Source organism: Marmota marmota, unplaced genomic scaffold (genome assembly GCF_001458135.2).
Source record: "Marmota marmota marmota unplaced genomic scaffold, marMar, whole genome shotgun sequence".
NCBI classification, from domain to species: domain Eukaryota; kingdom Metazoa; phylum Chordata; class Mammalia; order Rodentia; family Sciuridae; genus Marmota; species Marmota marmota.
The window spans coordinates 2361157-2383296 of NW_026000077.1; the positions used below are offsets into that span (position 1 = coordinate 2361157).

A 22140-nucleotide genomic window follows, 5' to 3' on the forward strand; every position below is an offset into this window, starting at 1 on the left:
CTCTATCCCTCCTTTCTAAGCTTCCCTCTTGGATTTATTCTTCACCAAAGTTTTTAAAAGTGCACATCTTGAGAAAAATGCATTCTGTCCCCCATATAAAACTTTAGGATAAAATCCCAAAGCTTACANCCCCCCCTGCCCCATACTGGGAATTGAACCTAGGGATACTGTACCTCTGAGCTATATCCCCACCCTTTTCATTTTTTATTTTGAGACAGGGTCTCCCTAATTTGCGCAGGATGTCCTAGAACTTGCAATCCTTGTGCCTTAGCCTCCTGGGTAGCTGGGATTACAGGCAGTTGCCACAGGACTTGGCCTCATTCTTCTACCTCCCATCTGCCAAACATGGTAACTGTTTTCCTTCCACCTTTGCTGGCTGATCCAAACAGGGTCTTTTCTTAGCATTATGTGTGTTTCATATGGATCTCTGCTTTGTTGATTTGGCCTTTTTCTTATGTTGGAAACTCCTCATGTTTTTTTATTCTAAACTGTATAGATTTTGTAGACTATCTTTTACACATACTAAAATATTACCTTATTATTAACACAAAGCACCTATTTTTCTTTTGTTTTGTTGCTATAGATTTGTCATTACCAATGAATATAAATGAACTATTGAAATTTAGGGGAAAAAATCCTGCCTAGAAAGCAGTTTACCTAAACATTAAAAATTGATTTAGATGGCTGAAGTTACATAGAATTGTATACTCTGCTGGCAACTACCACCACCTTTGTCCACACCCTATTTTTTGCAATACCGGTTGGGGAAGTGACTTGTCATACAGTTCCACATGAAGGAAGGAAGTACTAGAGGAAAAGGAGTGGGAGACTTTGATTCAAATAGTGTTCATAGGATTTCCAGATTACTTTTTTCTTTAGTATTATTGTATTTAGAACACTAATGTATATATTATCTTGCAGATAAGACTAATTTCTATCTTATATATTTCTCTTTTCTTGTACTGGGAATTGAATCCAGGGCACGTTACCACTGAGCCACATCCCCAGCCCTTAATTTTATTTTTTAATTTTTTTATTTTTGAGCAGGGTCTTGCTCTCTTGCTTAGGACTTCACTAAATGATGAGGCCGGCCTCGGATTTGTAGTCTTCCTGCCGCAACCTCCTGAGTCACTTGGATTACAGGTGTGCACCACTGTGCCCAGATTTATCATGTGTTTCTTTAATTTAGTTGGAATGACTTCTGAGCTCTTTTTACATTATATATGTGGGGAAGTAATGTGATCTGTTTTACAGTCATTTATTCTAGCCAATATTTGGCATATGCTATGTGACAGCCACTGTGATAGATGCTGGTGATAATTTAAAAAAGAAAGAAAGAAAAGGGGAAACGACTGTGACACACCACTGCTGTACTATTGAGGACTGTCCTTCTAGAACTTCCAGTTTAGATGGGAAGTCAGGTTTTGAATAAATAATTACAAATGGTCATACTTAAATATAGATTGGCCTACGAGTTATCATGTGGTCTGGTCCCTGCCTGCCTTGTTGGGTCCTGTTTCTACTATTTCCTCCATTGTTCTGTTCCCTTTACAATTACCTCTTCTTCAAAAGGGCCAAGGATGTGTCTATCTTTGCATTACATTTTTTCTTTCTCCTTGTCAGTGAAGTCTCAGCTTAAGTGCTTCCACCACAACAAGGCCTTTCTTGACCACTATCTCCATCACATCATTGTTTTTGTTTTCCTCATAGTACTTATCGGTAGTTGTTGTTTTCTTGGAGAGAGAGAGAGAGAGAGAGAGAGAGAGAATGTGTGTGTGTCTGTCTGTCTCCCCAGTAGAATGTAAACTCTAAAAGATAAGGTGTGTGTGTGTGTGTGTCTGTCTGTCTGTCTCCCCAGTAGAATGTAAACTCTAAAAGATAAGGGATCTTGTCTATCTTGAATACCACTGTTATCTCCTGTCTCTAGAACAGTCCCTGACAGACAGTAGGTCCTCAATAAGTTTTAAGGAATAAATGAAATAGTTAAGTATAAGTGTAAATGAAATAGTTAAGTGTAAGCTTTGGGATTTTATCCTAAAGTTTTATATGGGGGACAGAATGCATTTTTCTCAAGATGTGCACTTTTAAAAACTTTGGTGAAGAATAAATCCAAGAGGGAAGCTTAGAAAGGAGTGATAGAGGGTGCTTTAGGAGACTTTACCAGGAAACTAAACTAATATGAGATGACCCTTGGGAAGTCTTTTCTGAGTGTATTTGTCAGCCTAAGACTATCTAAATAGTAATCGAGCTGAAGGAAAATAGTTCCTCCTTTCATAACAGCTTGAAGTAAGTGTTATAAGTCAAAATGATTATTGTAGGTTGGCAGTAAGCTCAGCTATAGATGACCATTCAGGACACATGTTCCTTCTATCTTGTTTGATCCGTCTTTCCTTGGGTGTCATCTCTTAGTGAAAGCTTGGTCTCCATGGGTTCTGCTGGTAGATAGGGAACTATATGAAAAGCTCACTCATTTGTCACTTTCCATTGGTGAGAAGGACTGGTAAATGTAGTCCATCTTGGGATGAAGGGGAGGGTAGATTTTAATCAAACAGCTTCTGCCACACTATAGAAGTGAGCTTTAAGTAGAGACTGGAAAGATAAATACAAGTTAGGAAAAGGCTCAGAGGGGAAATGAAGTTCACAAAGGGAACATTATGTATGAAGGAACTAGGACAGGAGAAAGCAAGGCCTACTCTAGGAACCAGAGAAACAGTACAACTGAAAGAGAGTGCCTGGGGTAAAGTAGATGAAACAAGGTCCAAGTCATGAAAGACCTGGTAGCACAAATTATAGAGCTTTGAGGCTTTATCCTAAAGTTTTATATGGGGGACAGAATGCATTTTTCTCGAGATGTGCACTTTTAAAAACTTAGGTGAAGAATAAATCCAAGAGGGGAGCTTAGAAAGGTGGCTTGAAGGTACAATTAAGGAGAGACCAGTTGGATTGTTTAAAAGTAGTCCAGAATTGTGCCCTAGGAGTGGTGGATATAACTGAGTGAAGTAGAGAGAGATTTAGGTGTTCTAGTGAAAGAATTTTCTTCCCAAACGTTTTGTGTTTTACAAAATACATACTCTTATTTGCCTTATAAGACCATGTATTATCAGAGTGTGTGCTGGAGAATACACACATACGTGTACATGTCAGCCAAGGACAAGTGCTAGAGGAAGAAATCAGTGTATAATACTGATTTAAAATTATGTAGGTCACTAATTATTAAATTGTGTCAAAGAGACCAAGATGATACTGAGCAAAAGCAGCAGGAATTTGTTGTAGGTGTGTTGGGGAAAAGATGGAAGCTATTGAGGATTAAGGACAAAACATTGAAAAATTATTAACTTGGTTGTTATGCCCAACTATTTCATTCAGGGTTATTTTGAATTCTTATCAGTCTGCCTATAGTACTTATAGTACATCCCAATAAATGATGTTAAATAGATGTGACCATGCCAGGAATGGGGAAGCTGTGAATTTGACTCTTTTGGGAAGCTGTGCATTCTAGCGTGACTCGGTTTTATTTTTAGTAGTAAGTACAAGTACCAATAGCATTTTGCCTGTCAGTCCTAGTTTGGGATTAATGCATTGGACAAATTTGTCATATTGAGTTGGTTAAGTCCTTGGAGTGTGAAGTTTTAAATGAAAAGAGAGGTACAACATTTTCAGGAAATCAGAAATGACATATTTATTGGGGATTCTTTTATGAGTTGAAAATATTTGTAATTTGCTTAACAGAGTTGTGTACATAGTAAAATTTCCACAGATTTTAATTCTATCCCACATTTTTGTTTGGGAGGTCTTTGCCTAGGAAGAAAATTGCCTTTCTATTGGGAAGATGTATTGTGGAACATATACTTTATCCTGAGTCTAGAAATTGCTGTTTTAACCTTAATTTCAGAGTGGAATATAAATAAGACTCTGTTGATTTTTCTAGGCCACTTTGATTCTGTGTTTTCTTCTCACCTTGTGCTAGCTGAGGTCGGAATGAGTGTCAGCCACATTTTAAGAGTCCTTGATGGTGAGATGTGTACTGATTTTCATATAGCATACCCTTGCTGAGGGAAGGCCAGTGAAATTCTGGGTTGTTCTTTTTCCTTTGGGTAGATTACACTTGTCTTTCAGAATAAGAATTCTACTCATTTGTATAGAAAAATGTCCTAGAATTTGTCTTTCTGCAGTGTTCAGTATGAAGATTCCAAGTCATCAGTCTCTCTTATTTTATTGGATAAAATGTTAGCAGCAACATTACTCTGGTAATGTGATATTTTCAAAGACTATCAAATTATGAGCATTTTTTAAAAATGTTATATTTCATGAGGTCTTTTCAGTGTTATTATACTACTGAAAATAAAATATTGCTATATAATTATGACCCCTATTCCTAGACAGTTGCTGCAGAGGGCAAATTTTGTATTCATTAAAATTATTTCACTAAGGGCTGAGGTTGTAGCTCAGTGGTAGAGTGCTTTCCTAGCACGTGTGAGGCTCTTAGTTCAATCCTCAGCACCACATAAAAATAAATAAATAAAAAAGGTTTTGTGTCCAACTACAACTAAAAAATAAATATTTTTTTAAAAAGTATTTCACTAAATACTTTTAATGACATGAAGGTTATTTTCATGTTTTTTGATGCATTGTTAAAATTAGCAGCTCAACAGATAAGGAAAGTGAATTTGTTCTGGTTCCATTTTCTGATGACAAGAAATGCTCTAGCATATTATCTATCTATTTGTGGTACTGGGGATTCAACCTATGGGTGCTTTACCCCAGTCCTTTTTTATTTTTGAGTCAGGGTCCCACTAAGTTGCTTAGGGCCTTGCTAAGTTGCTGATGCTGCCTTTAAACTTGTGACCTCCTGCCTCAGCCTTCTGAGTTACTGGAATTATAGATGTATGTGTCTTGCATGTATTTTCATATGTAAATTTTGTAAAGGAGCTACTTGGTTTCACACTTCTCTTAAATTTGGTATTATGTCAGTGATGGAGGTAGAACAGAATGGTTTGTGTATTTGTAACCCTGTAGTAAAATTGCACTGACCTTAGCTTTTAATTTATACTTTTTTTCCTCTTCAGTGTTTGTATAAATTATGGAAACTCTCGCTTAAAGTAAATCCAACCCACATTTTAGAAATTGAAGGTTGAAGATATGTTCTTTTTTCCAGCTGACTAGTCTGGTACAGATAGTTCTTAATTGTAGTCAGTCACAAGGAAATGGACACGTTACTTTTTTTTTGTACTGAATATTGAACTCAGGGGCACTCGACCACTGAGCCAAATCCAGCCCTATTTTGTATTTTATTTAGAGACAGGGTCTTACTGAGTTGCTTAGCACCTCACTTTTGCTGAAGCTGGCTTTGAACTCATGATCTTCCTGCCTCAGCCTCCCCAGATGCTGGGATTATAGGTATGTGCCACCATGCCCAGCTACACATTGTATTTTTTTTAATAATTTTTATTTTATTTATTTTTTTGTGTGGTGCTGGGGATTGAACCTAGGGCCTTCTGCATGCAAGGCACTCTACCAACTGAGCTATATCCCCAGTCCTTTATTTTTTTACACAAATGGAGCACAACTCTTTATTTCTCTGGTTGTACATGATGTAGAGTTACACCATTCATGCATTCATACCCGTATGTAGGAGTAATAATGTCCATATCATTTTACTGCCTCCCCCGACACTCCTTCTCCCCTCTGCTCAATCCAAAATTCCTCCCTTCTTCCCTTGCCTCCTGCTGATTGTGGATTAGCATCCACTTATCAGAGAAAACATTTGGCCTTTGGTTTTTTGGGGGATTGGCTTACTTTGCTTAGCACGATATTCTCTTAATTCCATCCATTTACCTGTGAATGCCATAATTTCATTCTTATTTAAGGCTGAGTAGTATTCCATTGTGTATATATATCACAGTTTCTTATCCAATCATCTATTGGAGGCCATCTAAACTGTTTCCACAGCTTAGCTATTACACATTGCTTTTTGATGTTCTGTAATATTCTTTGTCATGTTTCTTTTTCTTTTTTCCCTAATTGTCTGTGTATATTCTCTCATGACTAGTAAAACTTATATGTATGGGAGTGGGGACTTCTTCCATATTTTAAGAATGATGCATGCAGATAAGAGGGAAGATGATTTAAAGACATCAACAACAACAAAAACCAAATCTAACTTAAGCGTTTGAAAATAACTGCAGTTTAGCATGTGCGTGGTAGGGAGTTGCAGAGGATGTGAAGTTAATAGGCAGGAGTTGGATCTTTCATCCAACAGATATTAAATGTTAATAGTCTATGATGAGCTCTGGTGATACAAGTGAAGAACAAAACAGACAGTACCTGTCTGCATGGAATTTATATTGTGACTGGAAATATGGCCTTAAATAAATATTTTCAAGTTATAAGGAAAGAACAGGGTGCCATGGGAATGCATGGTGGTGGTGGGATGATTGTGGGGAGTGTTTGTGTGTTTGTGACAGGTGTCAGGGAACAGCCATGGATGTGGTGGCCCCATGCCTATAACCTCAGTGACTCAGGAGACTGAAGCAGGAGGATTGCAAGATCAAGGCTAGCCTGGGCAATTTACTGAGACACTGTCTCAAAATAAAAAGGGCTGGGGTTGTAGCTCAGAGATAGGGTGTCCCTGGGTTCAATCCCCCCAGTACTGTGGGGGTGGGATGTCAGGGAACAGTATTCCCAGAAGAAAGTCTTCAATGCATTAGAAGGCCTGGAGTTCAGAGACTATGAAGTACTCTTGCAAGAAAAGAAGGGCTAGAGTGGAAAGTGTGGCTAGAGTGGAAGAATCAAAGTGGACAGATGTTGGAAGACAGCAAGCAAATTTTGGAGAGCTAGTTAAGGCAGGTTGAAATTTAAAACTTTATGCCCAAGGAAATGGAAAACTTGGGGGAGGGGAGAAGGATGGTCAAGAAGAAAGAATAGTTAACTGACTTGCATTGTTTAAAAGCAAAGATCCCAAGTGGCTTTAAGGCAATTAATTTGGTGACTATTGGCAGTTTGAACTAGAATGGTGCCAATAAGGGAGAGAAAAATGGCTGATTTGAAATATACTTAAGAGGGAGAATTGATAAGATATAGATTATATGTGGAGGATAGGGAGAGGAATGAGACAGGATGATAATAATTAAATACGTGCTAGGCACTACCACTTTACATGTATTTAGTCATTTGATTCTCAGAACAATAATGAGGTAGCTATTGTTATTACTGTTTTATGGATTGGGATACTGAAGCTCACGGCCTCCCTGATTTTTGGCTTGAGGTGTTGGGGTATGCTGTGTCATCTCATAATTGAGATAGAAAACTGGGGATGGGGTGGAGGCTCATAAGTTTAATTTTGGACATGTTGAATTTCAGGTGTTTGTAAAATAACTAAATTACAGTATCAAGTGGGCATTTGGATATTATGGATTGGAGTTCAGGAGAGGTCTGGATTAGAAATAGAGATAGTAGAGTCTTTTGCAGATGACTAATTCTGGCTAGTATTTATTGGAAAGGGGAAAGTGGAGCAAAAGAAGGGGTGTTAAGGGGCTGGGATTGTGGCTCAGTGGTAGAGTGCTCTCCTAGCATGCATGAGGCACTGGGTTTGATCCTCAGCACCAAATAAAAGAAAAATAAAGATATCATGTCCACCTAAAACTAAAAACTAAATTAAAAAAAAAGTTGTATTAAAATAGAATTCCAGGGTCTCTGATGTTTGAGGAAGGAGCAGATAAATATGAAATGGCTTGTATGCTATGTCAAATATTATTAGCCTTTTTTTTTTCCTGAAAAAACAAACAAACATCAACAACAACAACAAAATTTGGCTTAGTCCTTGGGCTTATTGTGTTTGAGGTATCTGTGGGATACTCAGGACAGCTGATCTGTTTGTTCTCTTTTCCTCTCCCTGTATTTTCCTAAGATTAATTTTCCTTAATCATCAAAAGATACTGTCTAACCTTGTCATCAACCTGGTTACTTCTTCTGGTCAGTTTTTCAGTGTTCCTTTTCAAATGTAGTAGACAGAGATGAACATTATTTTTTTCTTTCTTCTTTCAAACATTTTATGTATGACCTGCACAGAGTGAATGTACCAAGTTTTCACTTTGGTACATTCTGGACACTATTTCTGTGAATGTAGGTTAATTAGCTTTGAAAAGGGGAACGTTATTGCATCATGTTTCTTTTATCAACTAAAGTGTTTTCATATAAGCTGTTGCTAAGACTTGTGGTCTAATTCTCATTTTCTCCCCATCTAGGTATGGCATCACAGCTGCAGGTGTTTTCCCCCCCATCAGTGTCGTCTAGTGCCTTCTGCAGTGCGAAGAAACTGAAAATAGAGCCCTCTGGCTGGGATGTTTCAGGACAGAGCAGCAACGACAAATATTATACCCACAGCAAAACCCTCCCAGCTACACAAGGGCAAGCCAACTCCTCTCACCAGGTAGCAAATTTCAATATTCCTGCTTACGACCAGGGTCTCCTCCTTCCGGCTCCTGCAGTGGAGCATATTGTTGTAACAGCAGCTGATAGCTCTGGCAGTGCAGCTACATCAACCTTCCAGAACAGCCAGACCCTGACTCACAGAAGCAACGTTTCTTTGCTTGAGCCATATCAAAAATGTGGATTGAAAAGAAAAAGTGAGGAAGTTGACAGCAACGGTAGCGTGCAGATCATAGAAGAACATCCCCCTCTCATGCTGCAAAACAGAACTGTGGTGGGTGCTGCTGCCACAACCACCACTGTGACCACAAAGAGTAGCAGTTCTAGCGGAGAAGGGGATTATCAGCTGGTCCAGCATGAAATCCTTTGCTCTATGACCAATAGCTATGAAGTCTTGGAGTTCCTAGGCCGGGGGACATTTGGACAGGTGGCTAAGTGCTGGAAGCGGAGCACCAAGGAAATTGTGGCTATTAAAATCTTAAAGAACCACCCCTCCTATGCCAGACAAGGACAGATTGAAGTGAGCATCCTTTCTCGCCTAAGCAGTGAAAATGCAGATGAGTATAATTTTGTCCGTTCTTATGAGTGCTTTCAGCATAAGAACCATACCTGCCTTGTGTTTGAGATGTTGGAGCAGAACTTATACGATTTTCTGAAGCAGAACAAGTTTAGCCCACTGCCACTCAAGTACATCAGACCAATCTTGCAGCAGGTGGCCACAGCCCTGATGAAGCTCAAGAGTCTTGGTCTGATTCACGCTGACCTTAAGCCTGAAAACATAATGCTTGTCGATCCAGTTCGCCAACCCTACCGAGTGAAGGTCATTGACTTTGGTTCTGCTAGTCACGTTTCCAAAGCTGTGTGTTCAACCTACCTACAGTCACGTTACTACAGGCAAGTGGAAAATATTGAAAATTATATGTTAGGCTAGAGAGCTGTCCTTATATTTAACATTTTATTACAGACAACTTTTAACAGTGAATAGTAGAAATAAGATATGTTTTAGTTCATTACATATGTATGTGGCATTCTTCTATGTAATGTTATCTTTCTGAAATTTTTTTTAGCACTAGAAAAATTAACTCAGTCTGATTCAGAAGGTTACTAGCTGAATTATACTAACATCTGGTCTTTACTACCATTATATCTAATTTTCCTATTTTAAGAAGTCTTAGATACTTACTTATTTGTGATGAATTTCAGCATATGCTGCTATTTTTTCCAAACTCATATCTTGGCAGATAAAATGCCTTGGGAATAACTCCAGGTTTAACTCTAGCAGCATTTTATTCTTTTCTATTTTTTTCTTCTGTAACAGTGAGAATTAGATTAGGTGATTGTTATGGTCTCTTTGTCTTGTAACAATATCTATAATACTTGGAACTTATTTGGTTATCCTAGAATAGCCTTGGCTAATTTTTTTTAATCTATTTTTTTAAACATTATTGGACATTTATTTAATTTATTTATATGCAGTAACTTATACTTTAGTGATTCATATTTCTAGATTTGATAGCTCTAATGTAGCTACCTTTTTAATGTATAGTAATTATTGGGACAGTACATAAATTTTGTCTATACCATAATCAAAGCTCTTTTTAAATGTGCTTTTATTTCTTAGCACCTCCTTTATTTACTTATTAATTTTAAGGAGTCTGATATGTAGTCATGCATCAAATACAGATCATGTAGGCATTCAATAAAGAAATGAAATGGGCTGGAAGTGTCACTCAGTGGTATATACCACTTGTCTAGAATGACGAGGCACTGGATTTGAACCTCATCACTACCAAAAAAAGAAAAAGAAAGAAACAAATGAAACAGTTCAAACAATCAACAAAAAATAGATAACTACAAAATATATTTATAAGGGAATATATCCAACATGACAAATGCCTTTAGCTGAGGAAATATACTGAACTAAGAATTTTGTTTGTGTGAAAATAACAGAAGAATATTTTTGCTCATACAAAGACTCAGAAAAAAATGCCATCTACATAATTTTTTAAAATTGTAAAATCTGTATTTCACATATTTACTATTTTTGCTATTTCGTACTGTGATAGATAACTTTCCAGTAATGTGACAGAACACCTAAGATAAACAGCTTATAAAGAAAGAAGATTTATTTTGTCTCATGGTTGTAGAGGGTTCAGTTTTAGGCTGTTTGGTCTGGTCACTTTGCCAGTGCTAGGGCAGAACATCATAGTGATAAGAGCTTAATTGTTCACCTCATGTTAACTGGGAAGCAGAGAGGGGGCGAGGGAGAAAGCAGAGGACCCAGGTTCCATTATCCCTGCAAGGGTAGGCTTTCAGTGACCTCACTTCCACTAGATTGCGCTTAAAGGTCCTACCAACTCCCAGTAGTGCCATCAGCAGGGAACAAAATCTTTAACACACGAGCCTTTGTTGGATACGTAAGATCCAGATTATAACAGATACTGTTCACTGGGGTATGAAGTACATTCACAGTATTGTGTAATCATTACCACTATCTATTAAATACGTTACAGTGCTTTGTAAAAAAAAGAAAGAAATGAAACCATCAACACTATTTGTCACCCAAAACAAACTCTGTAACCATTAAGTAGTAACTCCCTATTCTTTCTTCTTCCTACCCCCAGTAACCTCTATTTGATTTTCTATTTGTCTAGAAGGCTAGAGTCTACATATAAATGGAATCATACAATATTTGTCCATTTGTGTCTCATTTATTCCACTTAGCAGTAAGAATAATGTTTTTGAGGTTAATCCATGCTGTAGCATGAATCTTAACTTTATTCCTTTTTGTGGCTAAATAATACTCCATTGTATGTATATATCATATTGTGTTTATCCATTCATCTGATGATGGACACTTGGGTTGTTACCACCTTTTGATTATTGTGAATAATGCTGCTGTGAACATTTCTGTACAAGTCTATTAAGTTCCTATTTTCAGTTCTTTTAGGTACATAGCTTGGAGTGAAATTAATGGGTCATATGGTAATTCTAGGTTTAACTTTCTGAGGAACCACCAAACTGTTTCTCACATGTTAACATTATGTTTTATCCATACTTATTTATTTTAATATTTTTATAGTTTTATAAAACTATGCCATTTTTTACTTGAGACAAGGTAAGGAAATTGAGAGCCTTTGGTTTCTGGTTTCATGCTGTCATAAGGCAACCTTGGCTAATTTTTTTTAATCTATTAAACATTATTGGACATTTATTTTATTCATTTATTTATATGCAGTGCTGAGAATTGAACCCAGTGCCTCACACATGCTAGGCAAGCGCTCTACCACTAAACCACAACTCCAGCCCCATCCTTGGCCCATTTTGAGATTTTCACTTTCACTTATTTATACCTTAAAAGTTTTAGATTCCAACTACAGTTGCTTTTAATACTCTCCTTTGAGCAGTCCCATCACTGTTGTGTATTGCGTACATATGGTACAACTATATAAAACACTATAGGGGCACTAAGTGAAGTTCAGCTCAGCATCCCCTTCAGAGTATTGAAGGAGATAAGAGGGTGATCACAGCTGAAGGATGAGGGCTTATCAGCTTTCACAATCTTTACTCCATGCCTGCAGGTGTTCTTTAACTACTTGTGTGCCTTGTTAAAGACAGGTAACAGCAGTTGTTTTTTTTTCAGTGCCAGGGATGGAACTCAGGTCCTTGTGCATGCTAGCAAAGAGAATTATTATTTCATGAAATCATTTTTGATGGAATTTTCACTTAAAGGCTATATACAAGATTTGAGGGTATAAGAGGTTCATTTAGTTTAATGTGCAATTCATTTGAATTATTTTCAGTATTAAGTTGCTGATCTTTGTAACCCTTTACTTATCCTTTTAATTTAAGCTGTCGTTTGAGCTTAACAATGTTTCCTGTATTTCTCATGCATTTTGGTCTTTGACATAAAAATAATTTTAGGTTGAACTAAGTTTAGCTCTTAAAAAACAGGAGTTCATTCTGTTTATTACCAGGTTAATTACTGGTAATAATAAATTAATGTTGAAGTTAACCATCCATGACTTAACTGTGTTTAGGATTTAACATGTGCATTGTGTTGTTTAACAGTAACATTGGATAATGAGCCTAAGGCAGATGGAATAGCAGCTCAGGCATTTCTTCCTTATCACTGTGTCCTCTTAAGCTTCTTTTGTTGTTGCTTTGTTGCCATTATAGAATCTGTTAAGTCTTCACCTTTTCTTTCAGAAAATCTCTGTGAAATCTTTTTGGCTGGCAAATCATTCTGGCTCCAAACATAGCCTTCTTTCTTACCCTCCTTTTTAGTTTTACATTGTTTTGTCTTACTAATACATGCCAAAAGATTTTCATTAGACAGAAATTTGCCATAGAGCTATTTCTGTTGGCCATGGGCATGGCTAAATGATTCTGGCAGTAGAAGTAATATACTTTATTCTCTGGCCCACTGTAAATATACAATGTAAATGTCCAAGAAAAGCTGCCATCTTTTGGGGTTGGGTTTTAGGGAAAAAGCTTTGCCATACTTACAGGCTCAATGCTTTTTATTCTTATTTATTTATTTGTGGTATTGGGGATTGAACCAGGGGCACTCTATCACCGAGCTGCATCCTCAACTCTTTTTTAAAATTTTATCTTGAGACAGTGCTGAGACTGGTCAGGAACTTGTGATCCTCCTGCCTCAGCCTCGTGAGTTGCTGAGATTTCACCATGCCCAGTGTAATGCTTTTCCATTTTGAACAAACTAACTAGCCTCTGTTTCAAGCTGTTTGTTACTTATAGAAGGATAAAATCTAGAGAAGACAAGAATAGCGTTAAGTATAGCCAACAACAACCTAATTTCCTCTAACAGTTAAACTACAGTTTCAACTAAGCCACAGATGTATGACTTAATGTAACATCTCTGACCTGGCAAGTAAGTAGATTTGATGCATCTGAAATGGGAAAAAGTAACAAGACTATTCATGAAAATGACCAGAAAATGATTTGAACTCTTAAGCTATCCCAATCTCAGCTTGATCTGGGTGCCAGTGAAATAAAACTTTATGATCTTGAAGGAACTTTTCAATACAAAGAAGTTTGAACTTAGGAATCCAAAAGGCAGGGATGCTATTTCTTCCACTTGGCAATAGTAATTAGAACATGTTTAGTGTTTGGTTTTGAGAATGGGATGTATCTTCAAAGAAGAGACTGCTGTGTTCGAAGCACAGTTAATGCCATTTTCCTACTGAAGTGAATGCTGTCAAGTTTTTTTTGCTTTGTTTTTGTTTTTAGCTTTCTTTTTTCTATGCTTGAGTAGATAATCTTTTTAATTGCCCAGTTAGGATGTTAGAATTGGAAAGGCACCTAGAAAAGTCATTATCTAATTCAGCTTTCTTATATAGATGATGTAGAACCAGGGTTTTAGTGTCCATAGACTGTGTGTGTGTGTGTGTTGGGGATTAAACCTAGGGCCTCATTAATGTAAGCTCTCACTGATGATATTCCCATTCCCTCTGTAGACTCTATTTTGACAGATTGAGAAAGAATGGAGGCCAAGGGAAAAGATGTAGTGAAAATATTTCCAAGAATTATAATCTGAAATCAGAGTTTAAAACATTCAGTTCTTACCTTCTTAGAGGCAAAACTCCTAATGATGCTTTACTGTTCAGTAAAGGAGAAGATAACTTCAGTCTTCTTGCTTCCCAGAGTTAGCTCAGTCTAACATTTCTAGGCCCTAATGATGAAAAAAGCCCTTGGACTGAGCGGCTTTATTTTTAACACTTGGCTGTTTGTAAGAGAATAGTTGCTGTTTTGAGTGAGTTTTTTGCTGAAAATCCATAACTGCTTCTTGTCACAGAAGCAGGATGAGACCAAATGAAAAAACTGATTCCAGCCAGTTTTCAGTTGTGTGTGTGTGTGTGTGGGTGTGTGTTTTAATGGGGTTTTAGGAGTGGAATTAGTATTTCCTCTAATTTCCTTGAGACTTTAAGATTTACAGGATTACCAGTTATCATATATCATGTGCTACCTTTTTAAAGAAGTAAGTTTGGGTGGTCTGGTCATTCCCTTGTGACTTACCTTTTGGGCTTTAAAATGTCTTCTTGGCATTATGAGAATGGCAAAATCATTCTGCTTTCCAGTTGATGCTTTCAATGTTCTAAGCCCAGTTTTTAATTTTGGCACAAAGCCATTTGCACACTCCTTGCCAGCTATTTTTGGCACTGTCATAAATTTGAAAATTAATGATTCTGCTCACTGACAGTAGAAAGTTTTGTTCTTTTTCAATTTTAGAAAAGCTTTTGTATTGTTTCTGGGTACTCTTACTCTCTACTTTATTAATGCTTCAATTTTATGTGATCTTAAAAATATGCCATAATGCTGGAAATTTAATAGAACTCTGAAATTCCATCAGTAATACATGGTTCTAGCTACCTATAACATGAACAATCTTTTTTTTTTTTTTTGGCAGTACCGGAGATTGAACTCAGAGCCTCATGCCTGCAAGTGCCATACCACTGAGCTACATCCCCAGCTCTTTTTTTTTTTTTTTTTTTTTGAGAAAGGATGTTGACAAACATCTATAATCCCAGCTAGAGTTGGTGATGCACAATAATGCCAATTTTTTTTTTTAGGATTTATTATAAGAATTAAGTGATTCAACATTTATAAAGAACTTAGAACAATGCATAGCACATAGTAAGCACTATATGTCATTTATTATTATTAGTAGTAGTATTATTATTATTTCCCACCCTTGTACCTTTTTTTTGGAGGGGGGCAGATATTTGGGAATCAAACCCAAGGCATTATGTCTGCTACCACTCAATTATTACCCCAGACTGTACCATTCCTTTTTTGAACCCACTCTTTCCTCTTAATTTTAGCCAGAAACACTCATGTATACCACCATGCCAAATAGATTTATCTAGATGGTTATGTTTGTAACTTTTATTCATTGAAAGATAGGATGTTATATTAATTTTGGAGCCAGACAGACTGCTCTGTTATTTATTGTGATTTTGGGCAAATTACTTAATCTTTCTTTACTTTAGTTTCATCCTCTATAAATGGGGTAACACTTATATTTTAGATGTGTTCATATATATAAAACTCTTAGTTTATGAATTACTTTGTTCTTCTCTTTAAGGTTCCCTATGGTTATGTTTCTTATGTGAGTATTAATAGAAATGATTTTTTTCTACAAGCACAAAAAAGAGTTCAAAGTTTTAAAATAATGATAACAGTAATTATTATTATATATAACACCTAGCGCTTGTCATGTGCCAGATACTCATCCAAGAACTTGAATGTATTTATTTAAATGTCACAGCAACACTGTGTGATAGATACTCTTAATTCATTTTATAGACAAGGAATCTGTGGCACAGAGATTTAGTGTTGTGTCTACCATAGCTGTTAAATGATGGAGCTAGGTTTCAGTCCCTGATCGGCTGGCTCTAGAGTGAACTAACAACCACCATATCTTCTCAGAAAAATTTTTTTGTCACAAAGGTGTAATTATTGACCAGGACGTTTACTTGATTTTTTTAAATAATTAAAAAGGTTTAATAATAAAAAGAAAAAATTATGCTTCTTTATGCTTCCAACCTTCAGAAAGCTCTCAAAAATTGAAAATGCTCCCCAAGTTTGTTATAAACAATTTATTTATTGTCAAGACCTAACTTAAACCATTGTGGAGCTATTTAAAGCCTTTGTTTAGCTGGGCACAGTGGCACATGTCTGTACTCCCAGCGGCTTAGGAGACTGAAGCAGGAGGATCGGAAGTTCAAAGCCAGCCTCAGCAGCTTACCAAGGCCCTAGGAACTTGACGAGACCTTGTCTCAAAATAAAAAGGGATAGGGATGTGACTCAGTGGTTAAATGCTCCTGGGTTCAGTCCCTGGCACCAAAAATAAATAAATAAATGAATGAACGAATGAATGGATAAATAAATAAAAAAATAAATAAATAAAATAAAGTCTTCATTTGGCTAGCTTCGTATGCCTGTTCTTGGTTTTGTTGCAGAAATATCAGTGTGTTTGATTATGGGGCATTGCTCTGCCCATTGGGATTATTATGTAATACATGGTTTATGTTCTGTATTATCTAAGATTCAAAAAATTCTGAATTCTAAATTGACTGGTTGTTTTTAGTTTCATTAAATAAATGAATTTTTAGCTGATGCTAAAACAGGATTTAGTCAACATAGTTAATTTCTCCCATTAATGTTTACTTTTTTATCTGATATTTTTGTTTTGGCTAGAGCCCCTGAAATTATTCTTGGATTACCATTTTGTGAAGCTATTGATATGTGGTCATTGGGCTGTGTAATAGCTGAGCTGTTCCTGGGATGGCCTCTTTATCCTGGTGCTTCAGAATATGATCAGGTAAGAATGTTTATGTGGATAGAAATAGAAATAATAAATACAATTGACCTTTGAGCAACATGGGTTTGAATTGCATGGGTCCACTTGAATGGACTGTTTTTTTTTTTTGAATAATTTGAAAAAACTCACTGATCAACCATGTAACCTAGAAATATTGAAAAAAATTAAGAAAAATTAGGTATGTCATGGATGCATAAAATATATGTAGATAATGGTTTGTTAGCATTTATTACCATAAAATATATGTACATTTATTATAAAAAGTTCATAATTTATACATATAGACTATACATGATGCCATTCAGTTAAGAGAAATATAAACATGAAATATTAAATCATAACTGCATGAAATTAATTGTAGTACATACTGTACTATTATAATAATTTCATAGCAGTCTCCTGTTGCAGTTGTGGTGAGCTCAAGTGTAGTTGATTATCTGCCTAAAATGTTAAGTGATGCTAATCGTCTCCACTCTAACACTCGCTCCTGTAAACTGCATATAGCAGGAAAAAGTGATATCTTGTGGTCCTTGCATGTTTTTCACCTATGTAATATATATATAAAACATAAAAATATGTGTTAATCTACCATTCATGTTATTGGCAAGACTTCTGGTCAATAGCAGGCTTATTAGTAGTTCTGGGGTAGTCAAAAGTTACATGTGGATTTTCAGCCATGGGATTGAGGATCAGCACCTCATGGCATTGTTCAAGGATCAGTCAACTGTAGTTACTAGTGAAGTAGATTCCAGAGGAATAGAAGTACTTAGATAACAGGAAAAGAGGAATCCAATTATTACTAAAGAGTTTTTAAACAAATAGTAGAATTTTTTTCTACTTTTCTTCTTGGTCTAGTATTTATACCATCTTTCTTGGTCTAATATTATATTTGCAAATCTACAATAAACAAAAGGATTTTATTTTCTATTACTTAAGATTGGTACTTTTATATCTATTATGATTTATTAGAGACCTAGCTTCAGTTAACGACTATCTTATGAGTTGAGATGTAAAAGTAAGGATAAAGGACTGGAGTTTTAAGACTGAACTTTGGCTTACTAAGTTGTTTTTATTTCCTTTTATACATATGTGACACATACTGAAGTAAATACTGTCTTCAGACTGGCATACCTAGGTGCCAAAAGCTATGATAGTTTGGGTCACTGTAAAATAGAATTTATGAGATGAATCTGTTGTAAAGTATTTTAATACAGGAATTTCTTTGTTAAAACAGAAAAGCTTTAGGAGAGGGTAGTTACAGTTTTTCAAGTAATTGGTCCATTGAAGGGAACAGTTTTGCCATAGAAGTAAATTGTGAATTATCTTGTTCTTTAGAATGATTTTTTTTTTTTTTTTTAATTTGGGCCCAGTGGTGCAAGCCAGTAATTCCTGTGACTTGGGAGGCTGAGGCAGGAGAATCATGAGTTCAAAGCCAGCCTCAGTGACATAGTGAGACACTGTCTAAAAATAAAAAGGGTTGGGGATGTGGCTCAGTGGTAGAGGGCCCTGGATCAATCCCCAGGACCACCAAAAAAAAAAAAAGGGAGAAATATTTACCCTCTATACATATAGAAGCTCCTTCTGACACTGTTTACTTTTTTTTTGGTTTTTCTTTTTTTCAAAAAATGAACGATTAGAAGGAAAAAAAATAGCGAAACAGTATTTTCTCCTATTCGGTCTAGGATTTTTATCTCGGTCTGTTGTAGAGTAGATGCAATATTTACCACCTTCCAAAAATTTGACATTTTTGGACTTAGTGAAATATAAAAATGGCTTGTTTTAAGTAACCACTTATGGGGCTGTGGCTGTGGCTCAATGGCAGAGCGCTTGCCTAGCATATGTGAGGCACTCGGTTCGATCCTTGGCACCACATAAAAATGGATATATAAAAATAACAGGTATTTTGTGCATCTACAACTAAAAATAAAAAAAATAAAAAAATAATCAGTTATGTTTTGTTTCATAAGTTTTTAATCTATTTTTTTGCAAAACCACAGTGTTGGTTGAACCAAGCCATTGATTCTTACTCCTCCTTGGGTCTCAAGGATTCCTATGGAAAGATCCAGCTTTTTTTTTTTAAACAACTTTATAGAGATAATTCCCATACTGTACAATTCAGTCATTTAGAGTGTACAGTTCAGTAGCTTTTAGTATGTTCACAGGGTTGTAGAGCTATCACCTTGGTCAGTTCTAGAACATTTCACCATATTCCATAAATAAACTCAGTACCTATTAGCAATTAATCCCCAATTCTCCCCTAACCACCTTATTTTCTCCCACCTCTCGGCAACCACCAGTCTACTTTCTTTCTATAAATTGGCCTATTCTGGCATATCGTATACATCACATATAACGTGGTATTCTGTGACTTGCTTCTTTTTACTTAGCATGTTTTCAAGGTTCTTCCCTATTGCTGCTTCAGAGCTTCATTCCCTTTTATGGTAAACAGTATTCCATTATTTTTTAAATACATTCATCTATTGGTAGACACTTGGGTTGTTACTGTTTGGGGCTATTGTGAATAATGCATCTATGAACATTGGTGTACAAATATGTAAGTCCCTGTTTTCAGTTCTTTTGGGTTATATAACTCGGAGCAAAATTGCTGGGTTGTGGTAATTCTATGTTTAACTTTCTGAGGAACCATCAAGTTGTTTTCCACACAGGCCACACCATTTTTACATTCTTGGCATCAATGCATGAGGGTTCTAACTTCCCCACATCCTAACCAACATTTTTTTATTCTGAGGTTTTCTGATGATAGTAGCCATCCTTGTAGGTATGAAGTGGTATTCTTTTTTTAAAATTGTTGTTTGTGCTGGGGATTGAACCCAGGGCCTTGTGCATTCAAGGCAAGCACTCTACCAACTGAGCTATATCCCCAGCCCATGAGGTGGTATTCTTTGTGCTTTTGATTTTCATTTCCCTAATTAGTAAATTTTTTTTTTTTTTTTGATCCCTGGGATTGAACCCAGGGACGCTTAACCACTGAGCCACATCCACGGCCCTTTTTTGTATTTATTTAGAGATAGGGTCTCACTAAGTTGCTGAAGCTGGCTTTGAACTCACAATCCTCCTGTCTCAGCCTCCTGAGCTGCTGGGATTATAGGCGTGTGCCACCACACCCAGGTAATGAGTGATGTTGAGTGTCTTTCTTCATGTGTTCATTGAATATTTGTATAGCTTATTTGAAGAAATGTCTATTGACCATTTTTGATCATGGGTATTGTGTTTTTATTGCTGAGTTGTAGTTCTGTATATATGCTGGATATATATACAGTGTTTTGCAAATGCTTTCTTTCATTCCATAGGTTGCATTTTACCTAGGGATGTATTGTTTGATGTACCAGTGTTTTTTACTTTGACAAAGTCCAGTTTGCCCACATTTTCTTTTGATGCTTATACTTTTGGTATCAAATGTAAGAAGTCATTTCTGAATCCAACGTCCTATAGTTTTTCCTCTCTGTTTTCTTCTAAGAGTTTTATAATTTAACTTCTTAAGTTTCTTTGATTCTAAGATAATTTTGTTAATGGTATAAGGTAAGGGGACAATTTAATTCTTTTGATACAGATATTCATTTCTCACAGTGTCTGAAAAAACCTTTGCTGAAAAGACCTCTTTACTCATTAAATTGTGTAGGCATCTATATTTATCTTTTTATATATGACCACATCATTTTGACTACTTAAGCTTTGTAGTAATTTTTACAATCAGGAAGTATGAATCCTATAACTTTGTTCTTTTTTTTCAAGATTCTTTTGACTATTTGGGACTCTTCCATTTCCATATGAACTCAGAAGGATTAACTTGTCAATTTCTTCGTAAAGCCAGCTGGGATTTTTATTGAGATTGTATTGAATTTGTAGATCAGTTTAAGTATCAGCACCTAACAGTATAAGTCTTTTGATCCATAAACCTGGGATGTCTTTACATTTATTTAGGTTTTCTTTAGCAATGTTTTGTAATTTTGGAGTACATGTTTTGTACTTTTTTTGTTAAATTGATTTTCAAGTCTTTTTTTTTATGCTTTAGTGAATGAATTTTTTTCAAATTTTAATTTTAATTTTTTGGAACTGGGGATTTAATCCAGGGGTGCTTTACCATTAAGCTACATCCCTAGCCCTTTTTATTTTTTATTTTGAGAATGGATTTTGCTAAATTGCTTAGGGCCTTCCTAAATTGCTGAGGCTGGCCTTGAACTTGCAATCCTCCTACCTCAGCCTCCCAAATCACTGGGATTACAGGTGTGTACCACTGCACCTGGCAGTAAGTGGATTTTTAAAAATTTTTACTTTTAGATTATTTATTACTAGTATATTGACATAATGTTGATTTTTGTAATTTAGTTCATATCCTGTTGATTCTAATAGAATAAAAACTATTAGAACTATTAATAACTGTAGTTCTAATAGTTTTTATGAGTCCCTTACGATTTTCTATGTACAAGATCATGTCATTTACAAATATAGTGTTATATCTTCCTTTCCATCTTGATCCTTTTTTCCCTAATCCAAATGCTTTGCACTGAAGTGCTAGTTTAGTGTTGAATAGAAATATCTATGGTGGACATCCTTGTTGTGTTCCTCATTTTATGGGAAAAGTGTTCAGTTTTTCACTGTTAAGTATAATGTTAGCTGTGAATTTTTCATAGATGTTATAGCTGAGATTTATATCACATGTTTGTCAGTCAGAAGTGTGTGTACCTTCTTTATAAACTGGTTAATAGCTTCAGATTTGTCAAAAACATTGTAATTGTTTAAAATAACAAATGACAATATTTTTTATTTGCTTAAATATGGACTTCTTGTTGATAAGCTTTGTGGAAAAATTAGGGTGATTCTACTTTCATAATGAAACACTTTTCATTTTATAATACCAAAAATTTTAAATGTTTAAATTCCATGAGTGGGGCTGGGGATATAGCTCAGTTGGTAGACTGCTTGCCTTGCATGCACAAGGCCCTGGGTTTGATCCCCAGCTCCAAAAAAAAAAAAAAACCAAAACAAAGAAATTCCATGAGTGCACCAGTGTAGAAAAATCAGAAAAGATGGTATAAGCCAAGAGACAAAGATCTCAACTTCCTGTATGACTTGGAGGTAACCCTTTATATTTTGGTATATTTTGTGTTTATTTTATTATATATTGTCAGTTTTTTATTATGTGTTTATTGGGTGCCAAATTTTCTGTCAGGTACCATAGGCACTAGGGATTCAACAGAAATAAAACAAACATTGTATTTGCCCTTGAATAAGGCCACAGTTTTTTGTTTTTTTTTTTAACTTTATTTATTTATTTACTTATTTGTTTTTACGTGCTGAGGATCGAACCCAGGGCCTTGCATATGCGAAGCAAGCGCTCTACCACT

The 22140-nt window shown here is 35.9% G+C and overlaps 1 protein-coding gene across 1 annotated transcript; it reads left to right on the top strand.

Moving 5' to 3' along the window:
- Positions 1 to 247: 247 nt before the first annotated feature.
- Positions 248 to 16843, top strand: LOC125620175 (homeodomain-interacting protein kinase 1-like). The gene is made up of 3 exons (XM_048814542.1): positions 248 to 1143; positions 8244 to 9321; positions 16651 to 16843. The coding sequence occupies exons 2-3, from the start codon at positions 8246 to 8248 to the stop codon at positions 16826 to 16828; spliced, it is 1254 nt and encodes a 417-aa protein (XP_048670499.1). The 5' UTR covers positions 248 to 1143; positions 8244 to 8245; the 3' UTR covers positions 16829 to 16843.
- The last annotated feature ends 5297 nt before the right edge of the window (positions 16844 to 22140 follow it).

Coding starts and splice junctions, on each gene's coding strand:
- LOC125620175 (XM_048814542.1), top strand. CDS start 8,246: ATGGCATCACAGCTGCAGGTGTTTTCCCCCCCATCAGTGTCGTCTAGT. Junction 9,322..16,650: donor CTACAGTCACGTTACTACAG/GCAAGTGGAAAA, acceptor TGTTTTGGCTAG/AGCCCCTGAAATTATTCTTG.